The sequence below is a fragment of the Vigna unguiculata genome, chromosome 6 (assembly GCF_004118075.2).
Source record: "Vigna unguiculata cultivar IT97K-499-35 chromosome 6, ASM411807v1, whole genome shotgun sequence".
NCBI lineage: Eukaryota > Viridiplantae > Streptophyta > Magnoliopsida > Fabales > Fabaceae > Vigna > Vigna unguiculata.
Window position 1 is genome coordinate 16,963,274 of NC_040284.1, and position 18,612 is coordinate 16,981,885.

At 30.7% G+C, this 18,612-nt stretch overlaps 2 protein-coding genes across 14 annotated transcripts; one reads left to right on the forward strand and one right to left on the reverse strand.

Annotated features, from left to right (window-relative positions):
• Window positions 1–5,193: 5,193 nt before the first annotated feature.
• LOC114187455 (septum-promoting GTP-binding protein 1-like) lies at window positions 5,194–7,727 on the reverse strand. The gene is made up of 6 exons (XM_028075716.1): window positions 7,259–7,727; window positions 6,654–6,774; window positions 6,459–6,555; window positions 6,322–6,361; window positions 5,670–5,753; window positions 5,194–5,437 (listed from the first exon to the last, which is right to left on the reverse strand). The coding sequence occupies exons 1-6, from the start codon at window positions 7,589–7,591 to the stop codon at window positions 5,273–5,275; spliced, it is 840 nt and encodes a 279-aa protein (XP_027931517.1). The 5' UTR covers window positions 7,592–7,727; the 3' UTR covers window positions 5,194–5,272.
• Window positions 7,728–10,112: 2,385 nt separating this feature from the next.
• LOC114188790 (pentatricopeptide repeat-containing protein At4g28010-like) lies at window positions 10,113–16,491 on the forward strand. Of its 13 annotated transcripts, XR_003605457.1 has the most exons (6): window positions 10,114–12,402; window positions 12,814–12,897; window positions 12,988–13,086; window positions 13,725–13,805; window positions 15,796–16,065; window positions 16,221–16,491. XR_003605457.1 is itself a non-coding variant. In XM_028077435.1 (2 exons), exon 1 carries the CDS (start codon window positions 10,210–10,212, stop codon window positions 12,364–12,366), a length of 2,157 nt encoding a protein of 718 aa, XP_027933236.1. In that variant the 5' UTR covers window positions 10,113–10,209; the 3' UTR covers window positions 12,367–12,394; window positions 12,814–15,561. The 13 variants fall into 13 exon arrangements, 1 of the variants encoding a protein (XP_027933236.1); XR_003605453.1 differs by lacking the exons at window positions 15,796–16,065; window positions 16,221–16,491 and adding an exon at window positions 15,206–15,561 and having other exon boundaries at window positions 12,814–13,095; XR_003605452.1 differs by lacking the exons at window positions 15,796–16,065; window positions 16,221–16,491 and adding an exon at window positions 15,206–15,561 and having other exon boundaries at window positions 12,814–13,086.
• Window positions 16,492–18,612: the final 2,121 nt, after the last annotated feature.

Consider the following 18,612-nt stretch of genomic DNA (forward strand, 5'->3'; position numbering starts at 1 on the left):
CACGTTTTAAGAAACATAAACTTACGCATACAAGGAACTTAATTAACATGCATACCTTTTTTTAAATTTCATTTGATTTCTCCTAAGTTTTAACAATATTTATACCTATATATAAAAAAAAATATTATCCATATTTTTTTTATTTTACCCTTTAATGTTTTTTAAATTAAAATAATTATTTTATCAATTTTATTATTTAATAGATCGTTTCTTTAAATTTAACTATTTTATTTATTTAACCATTTTTCTAACTATAAAATTTTTTCACCATATAAGTTGTTATGAAAGTTTGCGAAGAGAAAAAAATATTATGATTGGAAAACACATAGATTGAAATTGAAATATACATTATATATAAAAAAATTTAATTTGACACCCCTATATTTTTTGTCAAGTTTCGCCACCGTCTATAATATGAGGTGTAGTGATATGATCTTGATCTAGAGGTCCTTTTCAAAAAAAAAAATTAATTTTAGGTTAAATTACTTGCTTGGTCATTGTATTTGTCAAGTAGTGTCAAATTAGTCCTCCCATTTTTTGTTGTCTCAATTTGGTCATTGTTTTTGTAAAAATGACTCAATTTGGTTAGTGTCATTAATTTTGACTAAACGGTGTTAAAATCAACGTCATGTGTCAATTTATAATTTTTTAAATTTTTTTAAATTTTTTTAAATTTTTTAATTTTTTTTTAATTTTTTACACATGTTTCTTTCCAGTTATGTCACATGTCAAAATGATTTAATTTGGTCTCTATTTTTTTTTTAGTTTCAATTTAGTCCCATTTTTTGTAAAAAAGAAGTAATGTTATCTCTCCTTAAATTGACACTCAATTCACTTTTTGTATAAATCTTATGACGCTAATTTTATTTCTTATTTATGAATCGCATATTAATTATTTTTAATATTGTCTCAGGAATATGTTGATTATTTGAGCTAACATGTTAATGACACTGGAAGGTCTGAATTGGATCTTTATTTAGATGAAGGAAATCTTGATTCAAAGTTTTTTGATAAGTTGGATGTATTGAGCTATTGGAAGAATCGTCAAGATCGATATCCAAATTTGTCTAAAATGGCTTGTGATGTGCTTACCATTCCAATCATTGTCGTTGCTAGTGAGTCTGCCTTTAGTCTTGGTTCTCGTGTGCTAACCAAATATTGTTCTTCCATTCTTCTCGAGAATGTTGAGGCACTCATTTTAACTCAAAATTGGTTGCATGGTTTTGAACTAACAGGTAACATTATTATTAGTCTTGTAAAATTAATTTAATTATTTATTACTTAGCATTTCAATACTGTTAGTTAACATTCTTTTTTTTTATTGTAGATGGAGACAAAGAAGATGCTTCAAGAAATCAGAATGTTCTGGATTTATCTTTTCAAGACTCTAATATTATAGTTGGATAGTAATTTGGATTATATTTGAATGTGTCTTGTGTGCTTTTTGTATATTTTTGGATGTGCATCATCACGTAACTCTTTTTAGACGATTACATTTTGTCTTCGTTTTGGGAACTCATTGTTGGATAGTTTTGTTAAATTAATGGAGTATTAATGGTTAACATATGTATTTATAATTATAAGCTGGATCATTGTAGATCATTTATTATAGATGCAATGAGCTCCTTCAGCAAACAAAACCGAAATTTCTTTGTCATTTATGGACAACATAATTTTCTTCTTGTAATTTTCAGAAAAATTCCAGCCATAATTGTGGTGATAGTATAAAAAAGAGGGTAAAGACGCATAAAATTATACAGTAGATAAATTATTTAGGATAGTAAATCATCACATATGGCATGGCACATTAAATGAAGATACAAGCATGAAACCATTTCATTAATTTATAAACGTATACATGTGCCTCAAAGTCTTTTAAGACTTAACTTTATTTACATTTTAATTATAATTATAATTTAATTATTTTTAGGATTAAAAAAAATATTTTTTAAAAATAAGTGAGTCAACTCGTTTAACCCATCAACCTGTGGTGGGCCAGGCTAGGTTACAATTTTCTGGACTCGCAAATAAATAAGCCGGGTTGGATTGATTCACTGAGAGACTAAACTTCGGTGGACTGGACCAGATCGGGTGACCCGTTTTGACAATTATAATGGTTCCTATAAGATTGTTACGTGAAAAGTCTAAGTACTATCTCTTAATTATACTTTATGGAATATTCCCGTCAAACAAATTATCTCTTAATTCCAAATCAAACAATTTTGCCCTTTAACATTGTACTAGATTCAAGTAGAGTTGTATCTTAAGGAAAATCTTGAATTTTTGTTATCTACTCTCTTTATGTTCATTCATTAAAAAATTACACCTTTGTAATTATTGTTGGAATGATGTTTATCTTTTTATATATTGTAATAATACAACAAAAGGAAAAGCCTTACCCAATGCCAAAAACTAGCTCTTATAAAACGAACTACCAAAAAAGTTTGATAATGGGTGTAAAAAATGGTCAGGCCTTATACTTTGACCCGTCAAGAAAAAGGTGGGTCGGGTTAAAATTTTCAACTCGCCAAATTGGGGTAAGAGGCAGGTCAATCCATTAGTCCATTTTTTTATAATTAAAAAATTAAAATAAAAATAATTTAAAATATGAACGTTTCTATATTATATTGTTTTTAAAGATGTAAATATGGAATAATATTGTAATTTAAATCATTGATACTTACAAATTAAGTTCTAACTTTTAGTTATAATATAGTAATTTAGCATATAAATGCAACAAGTATTTTAATTTATCTAATTAAAAATATTAATTATTCAATTAAAAGTTTAGAATTATATGATTAAATATACTTTTATATATATATAAACGATTTTTAAGAATTAAAAAATTATAAATAATAAAAAAGGGACCAACCAGCTTGTTAGTCCATCTTGTAGCAGGATGGGCTACAATTGCTAGCCCGTTTTTGTCCAACAGCCCGATCCGACCTATTTTTGACGAACCAAAGACTGGATAGGGGACTGGTCCATTTTTAGCGAACCAAGAATGAGACAAATCAAAATGGGTCGAGCTTGTCTGATTTTGCACTCCTAAGCTTTAGGACAAGATAGTGGAACAACTTCTTCTAACGCTCAAGAACATAGAAGAAGAATTTATATACAAGAGTTCCTTGTATGTGATGTTTAGAACATAATAAACGGGGCTAATTTATATTTGAATCCTTGAGTTTCCAATTATAATTATCAAAATGAAATCGTGTTATACTTTGTACTCTCTTTTTCCATGTTCTTTCCTTCTTTTTGCATAGTTTTTTCGTAATACTTTTCCCTTAAAAGATAGTTTTTCCGTAATTGGATTTCTATTTGGTAATAGTGAAGTGATATTAGCAATCACTACGTTTTTAAGTGAGATTTATAAAATGATTAGATGTCCAATAAAATTTAGCTAATAGTAGTGTTAAACACTTTGTTGCATACTGATTTCATGTAAAAGAAGATTTTGGAGAGGTAACCCTTTAATTTCCAGATCTTTATTTCCTTAGTTCACTCTAACTACTGCATTTATGTCCTTAGTTCTCTTCGAAGGCTTTTCATTTCATGGCATTTTTTTCATAGGTGGGAATAAGATAAATGTCATCGTCGGTAGTAATGACTTAGCATAATGCTTGTAGGTCACTCACAAGTACCTTTGCTTTTTGTGAAAATTGTTTTAATATAACCCATTAATAGGGCAAACAATCCAAGGTTATTAAAGGTATACGTTAGGAAATAAATTGTTTATAAGTCTTGTTTTTACCATACTCAATAGTCTCACATTGTTTAGAAGTTAAAGTCTAAGTCTCACTTCCTTCCACCCACTGAGATGTCTTGCAAGAACAAAACCATGATGGAGCACACACACACTTTAAAGCATATAATACTTCAGATGTATGGTAATTGACAACGATTTTATGCAAAGAATCTTCTTTTTCAATTTTTAAATCTTTTTTCTTACCAAGTTCAATATTTATGAGATTCATCAATATTTATTTGTTTCGAATAAAAATAAAATTACTAAAACGCTATAAAGCAGACAATATCTCAAATGTATAGTGATTAACAACGATTTTATCATCAAATTTGAGATCGAAACATCGACGACTACCGTAGGATCGATAACGGAACCATCAGCCCCTTAAACCCTTCATTGAGGATGATTTGTCATTCTCTTTAATGGAATCATCAGTCCCTTAAGCCTTCCATTGAGAATGATTCATTATTCTCCTTAGACCTCGACTGTGGACTTATGTTTCTACCGCATCCAATAGTCTCACATCCATTAAAGTCAAGATCTAAGACAGTTTAAATATTCTTTTCTCCTACCACCCTATAAGGTAATTTTTAAGAACAAAACTGGAATGGAGCACATGTTCTAAAGCGGACATTTGTATTTTTAATACTATTTAAGTTTTGAACAAAATAGATTATAAAAAGTAATTAAAAAAATATAATATGAACTATACATCATAAGAAGGCATTTGGAATTTGGTAGAAACGAACTGATGAGCTTTAAAAATTGTTTTAGAAGTATTTGATTTTTTTAAAAGATGAATTAAATTAAACTACTTTAGAATTGCTTCGAGTTATTTTGAAATACTGAATAATTATAAATTGTTTTAACGCTTACACTTGCATTTTTGAACAATAAATAGATTTAAGTTGAGATTTAAAACTTAATGAGAAAATTGAATTTGATTCATTGGAACGGTATCATCTGTGTCTTAAAGAAAAGATTAAAGAGAATAAGAATGATTTTATTAAGAAAAAGATTAAAGATAATAATAATATATATTATATAATTAAATTTTAATTAAATCTGGTTTTAGTATATTGATTCTTAATTAAATTTGATTTACTAAACAGGTTTATTCTTAATTATAAATCTTAAGTTAGAACTTTCAACATTATTCTGATACTAATGATTGGATCAAACCGTTTATTATCATATCCTCAAACAAAAATTATAATTGCTAATGACACAACTCTTTTTATTTAATAACATAGTAATCTAAATGATAATTGTGATTCGACTAACTTGATCTCAGTCTAGAGACAATCGAATAACCTTGGAACATGTTATAGATCTTCTTTCTTATAGACCAATAAAATTTTCTCATTTTTCTACTCAAAACAAAACTTACTCATATTTAAATTTTGAACAAGTTCCTAGGTAATAAACTTTACGAAACAAAATTTAGTCAATATGATTTTTTTTCCCTTTAAAATGTTATTTTCTTTGTCCTGCTATTTACATATAAATGTGAAGTACATATCAGAAGTCAATTGTGGGCTCTCCAAGTGTGAGATTTCGTTCCACTTTCCATGGCAAATTAAAGAGTTTGGCCATGATAAACTTGAAGATTTTGTTCACATTTATATTGTGGGTTGCACTTGAGAAGAAAAGGGTAGCTTTCATTGCCCTTGCATATGCCCTAGCCTGTGGGTAATCAAACTTCAAACATCACTAATCCATATTTAATCACTAATCATCCTTTAAACAATTTGGTAAACAAAAGGGCCAAGATTCAAAACCAAGACTCAAAGTCAATCAAAACACGCTTCAATCTCTCATCAATCAATGTAAAGAAAAGAAATGTTCAAAACAAAACAAAACAAAATAGTATTTTCAAAACATGTTTGAAATCTTCTACATAACAATAATCATTTACCTGTGTTACAATTGTCCATTGCACATCAGGGGGAAGTCTAACAAAGTCATCAAATTTGGTTCCAATCAGAATGGGAATCGCAGTCTGCAATAAATAAAATTAAGATCATTACTTCTTTTCTTTTTTTTTTTTTATCGAACAAATGTTAGTTACTAATCTTTATTAATCGGAGAAGTCCAATCTATCAAATCAATTTTATTTCTTCAAATTATCAGTAAAAAAATCAAATTCACAACTTTTTTTATCAAACAAATTAACTCACAATCATCATTAGATTATCACATCACATCACTAAAAAGAATAAAAAAAATATCCTGATCATTGAAATACTAAATTAAAAATAAATAAATAAATTAGGTTAAATTATCATTTTTCAATTACTAAACCACCTTATAATAAACTCATTTCCTATTTTAGCACACAAAACAATCACTGATATGTTCTCTGTTTGGTCTCAGTTTATGCTAAATCATAAGGGTCATTAAACCTTTGTGAAAATCATGCATGTGGCTTGTCCTTTTCTGTGTACTATTCCATGTGAAAAGAATTTGAAACCAACTTTAAGCAGTTAAAGGTATTAATTATCTGTACCACACACAATGAATTCATGTAATTTCAAAATAATTGACCATGTGAAATTGAATTTTTGTACCTGGTTCCACTTTCTAGCCTTACTGTACCACCCCACAACACTGCAAAAGACATCACAAAGTAAACACAAAAAGGTAAAAAATATCTCTGCATTTTTTCTGTCAAAATGTTTCCACAGTTCATGAAGGAAACAGCTACCTGTTCAGTGTGCAACGATTGGTGAGATCAAACATGATCAAAATTGCAACTGAATCTTTGCACGCCATTGGAATTTGATGAACAGAACCTGTGTCACCTGCATACACACACCAGAAAAAATAATTCACCATCAAAACTTCACTTATAAGCCCGGAAAAGCCTTGAAAATTCAATAAAAAGTTCAAAGTTGAACACCTGCAACATCCCAAATACTAAAAGAAATTCTAGCTCCTTGAACTGATAAAGTTTTGTCCATCAGATTCAGTCCCTTCATCTGCAAGCTCCTCTTTTCTTGCTCATCACCCACATACTTGATCTGAAAAAAATTAGTATATATTAAAACAAGAAATGAAAAAAAAGAAGTAGATTGATGACAAAAAAAAAAAAAAATCTTTTTCCACCCAAGTTTCTGGGGCCACATAAATTTTAGTGACAAACAAACCTTATACTTAAAACATAAACCTAAGTGTCAATGTTTAGTCCTAATGAAAGATAGAAAGACAACCAACACTGCATAACTGAAATAAAAGCTTAGAAGAAATTAAATCAGAACTCAAAACTGGTTTTTTCCAAGAAGTATAATTACTCACCAAACTTAAAACTTTTTTTTTTCAATATGTAATCACCAGGCATAAACAACTAATACCCATTTTAGATGAATGAAAAAAATGAAGAAAAGCTAGTTTTTCCAATATGGCAATAACCACCAAGGAAAAAGGACTGATACACATTTCAGATGAATGAAAAGTGAAACAGAAGCAAGGAACAAAGAATATATATTAAACCATGAAAACAAGTACCACAAAACTGGTTTTTCCAATATGGCAATCACCAAGCAAACTGATCTTGAGGTTGACCAAATCGGAGTCAGAGTCAGATGGGGTGGTGATGGGGTGTCCATGCAGGGAGGAGCCGCCGTGCACGGTGGCCGTCGAAGGGTTGCTACGGAGGGGCAGTCTGAGGTAAGGAGCAGGTGAAGGGGTTCCGAGAGAGCAGAGAAAAATCCTGTCCCAGATGAAACGACCAAGAAACGACACCCTATGGAACAGGTTGCAGTTAAGGTTGACATGATGAACCATTTTGTGACATACTTGAGTTGTTTTTCTTCTGCTTTTGCCAATGATTTTGGCCATGGAAGAGTGGTGTCTGCTTCTTCTTCTTCTCTTCTACCTTTTCTCTGTGCTCATTACTTCATTGCTTGTGTGTGTGCCTTTACTTTGGTCCCATCAACGAGGCATAAATTCTTGTGCATTCAATATGTTTAAATTGTTAATTGTTCTCTTTTTGGTTTGACAGAATAAACAATAAAGTTTTTTCCCCTGCCTTTTATTTTTCTAATATTCCCAAGACTTAAAGTTGAAAGTTGTTTGGTTTATGGATTTAATAATGATGATGGACATTCCTTCAACAATTAATTACTATTCAACTAACCAGTAATCATTATTAAATTAAGATAGACCTTCGAATATAAAAAACAAGCAAAAAAAATGTTCAACATTTTAGTTAGTTTAAACTAATGCTATAAAAATATTTTTACTTCTTAACTTACATTCGAAATTGAGATACTGAAATCCATATTTTATTAATATATGAAATACATCTTTAATTATCATTATTGGTTCTAGAGAATATACTTCATGCAGTAATGAAGTAAGAAACCATTTTTATATAATTTTTTTAAGGAGAACAAATTTTAATTTCACTTGTACTAAAAATGTATTTAATTAGCATGACGACATTGAATTGAATTATAAGTTAAATATATGATATGACCACTAGTGAAGTGGTTGATTATTTTTTTCATTCTTGAATATTGCAAGTATATTTTTGCAATTAAATATTACTTATTATTTTATTATATAAAAGTATATATTGTTCTATTTTATGTCACATTTTATTTTCAGAAAATGTTTTGAAAAGTTGAACGAGAAATATATATTTAAATTATTTTCGATTTCATCATATGAATCTATTAAATATAACTAAACATATGTATAAAAAAATATCTGTTTCTTATTTATTTATTTATTTAAATGTATATTTTCTATTATTGTTGCAGATCACAAAGAAAGGAAAAGGTCAATCTAAGGCATTTGACTCATATTTCTGAGACTCCAAAGGAGTCCAAGTGGCCGGCTATGGTGGAAGAAAAAAATTGTAAGGGTATTGTGGTAGTTTCACCCGGGGTAGTTTCGTAAATAACGATGGCAAGGCTTATGTACGTGTTTTTGTCCATATTTGTTAAGCATTTTTGTGACTTGTTTGTGTGTTCTGCTTTTAAGATGACAAAAAGATGGTAAAAATGATAAAATAAAAAAGAGTGGTTATGATAACAAGGAATTTATCCATATGAATCTAGAAAGAGTGTTGCTTCTTCTTTTATTCCATTGGTTTCGATCTTCATGGAATCAAACGTACATTTTATCATAAGCAAGTGTGCTAGAGGAAACAATAAGATGAAAAGAATAAAAAATAAAGTTATTTGAATTTAATAAAAAATAAAAACATGTGAAACATAATTAAAATGTTAAAATTTTTATTAGGTTATAGCTTCTTTATTAGGTGATTTAAGTTGCAAAAAATCTAAATGCGTTTTTTTACCATACTTTTTGTAATTTCAATTATGAGAATAATTTTATAAGACTTATTTTTTAATTAATCTGTTTTTAAATTGTTGATGTATCAAAATCACCTGTTGGAAGTCCCACGTCGATTAGAAATAAGACAAGTTCATAACTGGAGTGCAAACTTTTTCTTATAAGTCGATTTTGTGGGGTTAAATTAAACTTAAACTTTACTTCTAACATGGTATCATAGTCTTTGTTTAAAAAAACTATTTTAATGAAATTTTTTAGACATTCTGTTTTATATGATATCGGACTACTAACGAACCACCCTACAAAATGTATATATGTATATATTTCGATGTGAAGGAGTGTATTGGAAGTCACACATTTCAAAAAGAAGAAAAATAACAAAATTCTTATTGATCGTTGAAAAAAGTGAGATATAGTGAAAATAAAAAAAGACATAAAAAAAACTATCCTGAATTTGATGTTTTCAAAATAGAAGTTTTTATATGATCGTACAGTTTTGTTTAAAATTTAGAGTTTTAAATTTTATATTATATTAATGCAATATAGTGAAAAGTCTTATATTTAGATTTTAAACTTATATTCTTAGATATAGTAAATATTCCATCAAAATGTGTTACTCTCCGAAATGTATTTTACAAATCAACTTAGGTTAAATGAAGCAAACGTGATTGTTGTTATAAAGTGATACAGAAAAAAACAAAGGTATATAATATGTAAAAGAAATTCTAATAGATTAAAAATTAAAAAAACCTATATTATTGTATAATTATGAAGTAGTATATAACGTTTTCTTTAAACTTTATAATTATAATTTGAAAGTAATTTTTTTCTTGAATTAAGATAACCCATGTAAAACTAAGATGATTTTTTGTAGTGAAAGAGTAGACCTTGAACTATATTATGTTATATTAAGTTGTGTGTTTGATTGATAATCTGAGAGTAAGATATCTATAATGATACTCTAATGTACAAAACTCAATATAAGAATAATCAAACAATAAAGGTATAATAATTGAATTCAGCATACTTTGAAATGACCATATCTTTATACTAATTTTACTAAGTTCGTAATAGTGTGGGACTTCAAGTTGCTCAGCTATGCAAATTCTTTACCACTTTCCAAAGCTCAGAACAAATTACAAATCCCTAAAGCAATGATCCTCAAACGCCTCATCAACCCTCCTCTTCCCCCAATTTCATCTTCTTTCACCGTTTATCGCTTCCACGTTTTAGCTTCTGCTTCAATCTCCCACACTCCTCACTCTCTATCCGACGTCGTTTCCTCCTTTCACCGCACCATCAACGACCCCAATTCGACACCCTCCGAACCAGCATGCAACTCTCTCATCGACGACCTACGCAAGGCACGACAATACGACGTCGTTGTGTCGGTTTACCGCAAGATGGCTTCCGCGTGCGTTTCGCCCTGGCACACTTCTCTCACCGTGTTAATAGAAAGCTTCGTCAACACCCATCACCCAAGTTTTGCTGTTGGAGTCCTTGGCCTAATGATAAAACGCGGCTTTCGGGCTCACGTCTATAACATGAACCTCGTGTTGAAGGGTTTTTGCCGGAGTGGTCAATTCGACAAGGCAATGGATTTGTTGTCTCAAATGAAGAAAAATAGTGATTATGTGGCTCCTGATAATGTTACTTACAATACCCTTATAACTGGATTGTGTAAAGCTAAAAGATTGGTGGAAGCTAGGGTTTTGTTTGATGCAATGAAGGTTGGGGAGAGCAAACCCAATTTGGTGACATATAGTGTTTTGATTGATTGTCTTTGTAAGAATGATCAAGTTTGTGAGGGGTTGGTTTTGTTGGAGGAGATGGAGAGGGAGGGTTTGAAAGCTGATGTGTTTCTGTATAGTTCTCTAATCAGTGTCTTTTGTGGCAAGGGTGATGTTGAGAGGGGGATTGAACTGTTTGATGATATGAAAAGGAAGAAGGTTAGTCCCAATGTGGTTACATATAGTTGTTTGATGCATGGTCTTAGCAAGATTGGACGGTGGCGAGAGGCGTCTGACATGTTGAAGGACATGACGGCACGAGGAATTCGGCCGGATGTTGTTACTTACTCGGTTTTGGCAGATGGGCTTTGCAAGAATGGGAGGGCGGAGGATGCCATTAAGGTGTTGGATTTGATGGAGCAGAAGGGGGAGGAGCCAAGTACTTTCACATACAACGTTGTTGTGAATGGATTTTGTAAGGAGGATCGTGTGGAGGATGCATTTGGGATTGTGGAAATGATGGCGAAGAAGGGGAAGAAGCCTGATGTGGTAACTTATAATACGTTGATGAAAGGACTATGTGGAGCTGGCAAAGTTGATGAGGCGATGGATCTTTGGAATTTGTTGGTGAGCGACAAGTTCCATATGAAGCCGGATGTCTTCACTTTTAATTATTTAATTCAGGGACTTTGCAAGGAAGGACATCTTCGTGATGCTGTGAGGGTCCATTCTACTATGGTTGAAATGGGGTTCCTAGGTAACATAGTAACTTATAATGTTTTGATCGAGGGTTATCTAAGTGTTCGGAAACTTATTAAGGCGTTGGGACTCTGGAAAAATGCTGTAGACTCTGGATTTTCTCCCAATTCAATGACTTACAGAGTTTTTATTCTTGGTCTGTGCAAAATGCAGGTGCTGAATATTGCAAAAGGACTTTTTATTAAAATGAAAGATTCTGGGATTAAACCTACAGTAGTTGAATACAATGCACTAATGGCATCTTTGTGCAGGGAAGATAGTCTGGAGCAAGCTAGGAGTTTATTTCAAGCAATGAGAAATGTGAATCATGATGTTGATGTTGTCTCCTTTAATATAGTAATTGATGGAACCCTCAAAGCGGGAGATACTAAACATGCCAAGGAATTGCTATCGGAGATGCTTAACATGGATTTGATCCCCGATGCCGTAACCTTTTCTATATTAATAAATAGGTTCTCAAAACTTGGGCTGTTGGATGAAGCCATGTCCCTCTTTGAGAAAATGGTCTCGTCTGGTCATGTACCAGATGGTGTTGTATTTGATTCTTTGCTAAAAGGCTGTGGTTTAAAGGGAGAGATAGAAAAAGTCATTTCCTTGCTTCATCAAATGGCTGATAAGGATGTTGTTCTGGACTCAAAATTAACATCTACCATCTTAGCATGCCTTTGTCACATGTCAAGAGATCTTGATGTAGAGAAGATTCTTCCAAATTTTTCACAACACACTGAACATACATCAAAAGGAACAACAATTAAATGTCACGAGTTCTTGATGAAGCTGAATGATGTTCATCCAGAACTCAAATTATTTGTTGCACGATAGTGTGTGTTTTCAGGTGCATGCTACCATGGTACTATAGTAAGTTCTTTAGTTGTCCTTCATTAAATTAGTGACGTTGCATTTTTTATCTACTTTTATATCTCAGGTTAAATTGTAAAACTATCAAGATCATTTGGTTTCCTTTCAGAGTATGTGAGTATGCTAGGAGGCACTTGTGTGGTCTTGGATTTTGATCCATTACCTGTTTTGTGCCTGATCGGGTATTTGAGAAGGGTTCATATATTTGTTAATCTTTGATAAGCTGTAACCTCATTTCTGTATACAAGTATTATTCAAAGGTGTGATTTGGAAAATTCTTTTGCCCAAATTAGACCCACGTGTGAATGGTGTATGTTTGTGTGTGTTTGTTTGTTCTCATAGACCACCGTACATCATTGTATTTACCAAATGATGACTTACATAAATCAATTAAATATTTTTATTGGACAGATGGATTGGCAACATGACGATTATGGAGTTTTGAGGCCATGTGCATTTCAACAAGTTGCCATTTTATGATAAAGAGTTGCAAGTGTAAAGTTCTGCATCATGGTATACAATGCCCCATTTGATACTGATACGTAACCAATCCATGAATGAGATTTGTAAAGTGTCTTCTTACAGGTTTACTTCTATCACTGTCTGCTTTTGAAGTAGTCAAGAATGTCAGAATGACTTCCCTCTCCCGACAGTGGAGGGATAACAGTCTGCCGCAGTTACTCTGTATGCCTAGTGAGCCTAGTTTACTTAGACCACCACCGTTTTACCTTTTTAATGAACTCACTGTCGTAATCTCAAACTATTGTTAACAAATATTTTTCTTCAATTCATAAGGTTAGTTACGATGTGCATTGTTTATTGATCTTCGATCCATACTTTTCTGCCTTCTTCTGTGAATAACATAGAACAAATAAACTAAAACATTGATTTGGGAATACTGAATAGTTAAAGTTAGCTTAAATGTTCATTGTTAGGTAGAGCTATTGCTACATACTGCTGAATTCTCGTGCCCAAGGGTGGACAAAATATGTGTTTGGACCAATCTGATCCAGTTTTGCACTGCTCTGGTCCATTAAAAATTCATTTCCTTAAATCTGTTATCTATCTCCTTATATATTTCACAAGTTTTCCAAACCAAATTCAAAACCATCAACTCCTTCCCAATCCCAAAATCTGAAACTCATGAACCCCTTCCTGATCCCAAATAAACCCTAAATCCTCTTATCTCTTCTTTTTTTATAATTGATCCAAACCTGATGGTAAATCTAATTGGTAATATGAACGTATGTTATGTGTTTCTCCGTTTCTCCTTCTGTTCCTTTTTCTAGTTTTAATTTTTTTGTTGGATTTTGTTTGTGCAGAATGCACGGTGGTGCCACCGCTGTGCTGGTTGTTGTGGCACCGAAATTCCCACCATTGCATAATCAGGTTGCTATTATAAGGTTTGTTTCGTTCTTTCAGTGTAGTTACTTATTATTTGGGGTTACTGTAGTTTCTTTATGTGTTGTCTCTTTTCATTCATTTCTGTTGCTGTTATAAGGTTGGTACATTTCACTTGGAGAGCTCCTCAGAAAAAGTGCTAGCCAGAGATTGAATGGTTTTTTATACAAACATACATTTGTTATTCACTACAATTACTTAGCATTTAGAAATATATCATTATGTCCAACCAATATATGCACTAATGTATAAGGTTTTTTATATTGTCATTGATATTTGATAATTTATTAACCTTCATAAGAATTACCTTGAAAACCACATTAAGAACGTTTTGACAGAACCATTAAACCGTATCCTTATTATTTCAATGATTAGATGACCTCTTATTAAAGAGATATTTCACAGAACTTTTGGATTATCATGGATAAACACTTACCAGAAATGAGAGCATCGTAGAACTCATAATTCTCTTCCAGCTCTGCTGGTTTTCCTTTGGACTGCTGCAAGTGGGTTACTACTTCAGGCTTCAAATAAACCCCCGATTGAATAGAATTTCACATGGATAAAGTGGATCTCCATGTCTTAAGTTTACTGCTTCAATTTTTAACATGGATGAAAACATCAGCATACACCTGTTGTTCTGTAGCAGTGATCTTAGATGGATAAGGGATTTCATCAACCAACACCCGTTTTGTACCAACTGAAATTAAATTCACAAAACAATCAATATTTCTCTTACATACAAGCACCAAAGATTAGAATCAATAAACAACATTCAGCAAATCATTGGGTTGAGGGAGAGAGATCTTACTAGTTAAATTTGATGGAGATGGAGATGAAGAGTAGAAGAAGAGTGGAGATGAACAAACTGGCGTGGCAAAAAGTGAGTTAATTAGAGTAGATATTGAAGGGTATTTATTTAGACCCTATCTTCCAGACAAGGATGAAAATAATAAGGTGGTAGGTAGCTAGAGCAAGTTGGTCTTACACCTAAGTTAGTCAATTGCTAACAATTAGAGTGGACAATAGAAAAATTTTTGATGCTGAAAAGACAAACTATGGATGTGTGTTAAAGTTGTTGTTTAATGAATATAAAGGTCAAATAGAAATAAAAGATGATTAAAACACTCTTAATCATTAAATTGTATGCTTGTGTTGAATAGGACGATAATGTTCCACTTAAGTTGGCCGTATTGTTAAACATGCTATACCTGAGATATTGTTTGTGTTGACTCTTCAGGCCTTTATAGTTTGTGCTTTTAGAAGCGGTTCAGTGGGTTAAGGGATAAACTATTTAAACTTCATTTGTATTGAATGTTGGGAGATGGAACAAATACTTAATTGACAGTCAACCTATTGTGTTAGTTTCTTTTGTTTTGCTAAGCTTGTATCCTTTTTGCAGAGGAAATTTTCTAGCCTATTCTACATACCGTGAGAACCAGAGGAGTAATTGTGGACAAGTGGTTCATGAGAATTCTTTGGGCTTTTTTTTTTTTCTTTCTTCTCTTTGTTTTAAACGAATTACATGTGCTGGAAGATTGTTCATATTCAACTAAATTAACTTACAAATTCAGAAAGTAATTTGGAGAACCAAATTGGAGTTCACTGATGAAGTTCAGAAAAAAAAAAATTGAGTCCAACTTTGAGAGGTTGTCAAACTCATAGAGGTGTTTGTATGTGATGGCATCCTTCATCCCAAACATTCTCCTTTTCCTATGTTTGATATTTATCCTTTATATATGCTTTATGAAATTCCTATTTATTCTCCAATCACAGAAAACTTTAATCCTGTTACAATTTTCTGATAAATGTGAAGCACACACGTGCATTTTGCGATTTTCATTTCATAGCGAGAGAAATAAGAAAATATATGCTTGTTCACTGATAACTTTATGCATTTTTGCTCCCTGATTTATTTTTCTACCACAAATGATATGACTTATTTTTGCTTCTTGATTTTTCTCTGATGTAAAATATGCTATATTGTTGCAGTAATTGGTTTAATTACTGCAAAGGAGGTGAAATAGAAATGGGCAGAAGACAAAACGATAATAAAAAATAAAAAGTAAATTATGCAGTTTCCTTAAATTACATCGAGACTCCATTTTTTTTAATTTCTTTTTAAAATAGAGGGGAAATAGACTCCAAAAAATATCATCTCATACAACATTGAAGATCAACTCCAAGTTTTGTTTTAAATGTAAACTCTAATATGTCTTTTGCAGGTACTATTCACTATTCACTGACATGAGTGCTTATGAGGTAAGGGACTTCAAATTTTTTGCTTTATATATAGTATATTTAGTGCTTATCTAATGATATTCTGAATTGTAAAAGTGACAGCATTAGTTATTTTATGATACGATGGGCATTTTACGTGCCTTAATTAACTAAATATTCTTTTTCCTTTATTCCAGGTGTTGCAAGGGTATTGATTGTGAATTTTACTAGGCAAATAGCTAGTTGCAGGGGTATGAAATTGAAGAAAAATGCAATGGAATGGAAGAAAAAGGCACAAGAAACTACCAACCCTGTGATTCATCCTTTTTGTAAATGAACTCTTGCTTTTCAAGAGTTAGGCTGCAAGAAACTAAATTGACATATACTTAGCTTATTAGTTACTAAGTTATTATTTATATAAAATATTGTTATAATATATTATGTTTAATATATAATATATTATTTTTATATGGTTTTATTTTTTTTTATTTTTAAGAATTTATATAATATATTATGTTTAATCTTTAATATTATTAAATTATTTTTTATTATTTTATTTAAATTTGTATAAATATTTATGTATTAGATAAAATAGTTATTTTATTTTTAAAATATAGATTTAAAATTAAAATTACATTTATAAAAAAATTAACTTTTATTATAAACTATGGATCTAAAAATAGATTTGGATTATAAGTTGATCCAAATATTTTAATTTAAATTTAAATCTTGATTCAAATATTTGGATTTGAATTTTTGAAAAATCTAAACTAATATAAATCTAGATTGGATCTTTAAAAATTCAATTCATATCCACTTTGACTGATGTTTATAGTTTTCCTTTGAAGGAAGATCTTAAACTATTGAAAAGTTATTTAAAAGTATCTTAGTATTTTTGTTTGCCAGCTGCAGTCATGTCCTGGAGTTTGGATATGATAACATCCTTTGTGCACCCTGTATTAAATACTTGCTAGAGTAGATACACTTCAGAACCCTTACTTTTCCAAGTCTATGTTCTGTTGCAGCTATTTCAATTGAATATCGATCTACATTACATCAGTATTTCAAGTTGTTTCATGAAACTTATATGGAGTATGGACATAAATAGGGTTGGGCATAAATAGAGTTGGGCATGAATTGGATTTTTGAAGATCCAATTTAGACAAGACAAATTGGTAGCAGAAGAAGAGAGATCGAAAAGGAGATCCCATGCACCTTGTGTAGGTGTTTTCTTGTTTTTCAATTATCTTCAAACTTCTTCAGTATATAACTTTTCTCTACCTTTTGAGCCAATTTGATAATGTAACTTGCTCTCATTTTTAGCTTAAGTGCTTTTCCAAATTAGTTTCACCAATTTCCAGAAGTTTTTTTGACTTTGGAAAATTTTTCATTTCACTGTTTTGCAGATTAATTTTTCTTAGTTTTTTTTTTTCTAATTGAACTATTGAATAATAATTTAAGTTCACAGAGATTTAACTATCTTTAAAGTTTCCTCTCACGAACTGTGTAGTAGAGAAGTAAAAACTTAATATATCTTTAAGAAAAATAAAATGAAATTGAAATATCCTTCCAAAACCTTCTTTGGCATGTGGGTAAAGTTTTTGAAACTGGATCACTGTTTTCTTATTTTCACAAATTATTTTTAACATTTGTAATATTTGTGTCAATATTGTTTGTTGAATTTCTAAGGAAAAAACTTACATATCATGAACATAAATATGGAGATTAGTTTGTCGAGTAGAATAAGTAATGGTGATCATCATACTCTTACATTGATCTATAACTCTTGGAACTTTGTAAAGATTTTGTTGATGAAATTCACTGGTTGGGAATCATCATAAAAAATTCATGGTTGCTAAATGTGTTTTCAGAATTGAATGATTTGTATTTTTCCAAAAATAAATATAGCAAATATTTTGGTCTTGTTTTTCGATTTTTTATTATCGAAGAACAATATTCTCAAGATCAAAATACTTGCTATATTTATTTGTGGAAAAATACAAAACCTTCAGAAAGAATAATTTGCACGAATGAATTTTGTTGTGAAGGCTTCAAAACAGTAAATTTCGTCAACAAAATCTTTGCAGCATCCTTTAAGACTTATGGATCAAAGGAAGAGTGTAATAGTCACCATTTTTTATTCTTCTAGACAAACTAATATCCATATTTATGTTCATGATATATAAATTTTTATTTAGAAGACCAACAAACAATATTGACACAAGTATCTATCACAAATGCTAAGGATAACCTATGAAGATGAGAAAATGGTGATTGAGTTTTAAGAACTTTATTCACGTGTTAAAGAAGAATATTTTGAAAATATATTTCGATCTTTTTTTATTTTTGAAGATATGTCTTTACCTATATACTACATCTCGTGACAATGAATCCTAAAGATTGCTAAATCTCTATGTGAGCTTGAATTGCTATTCGATAGTTGAACTAGAAAAATAAACAATTAGGAAAAATCAATTTGCAAAACAATTGAATGCGAAATTTTCTTAATGCAAAGGAACTCCTGAAAATTAGAGAAACTAATTTAGAAGCTAAAAATGAGAACAAATGTAGGGGAAAATTCTATATTAA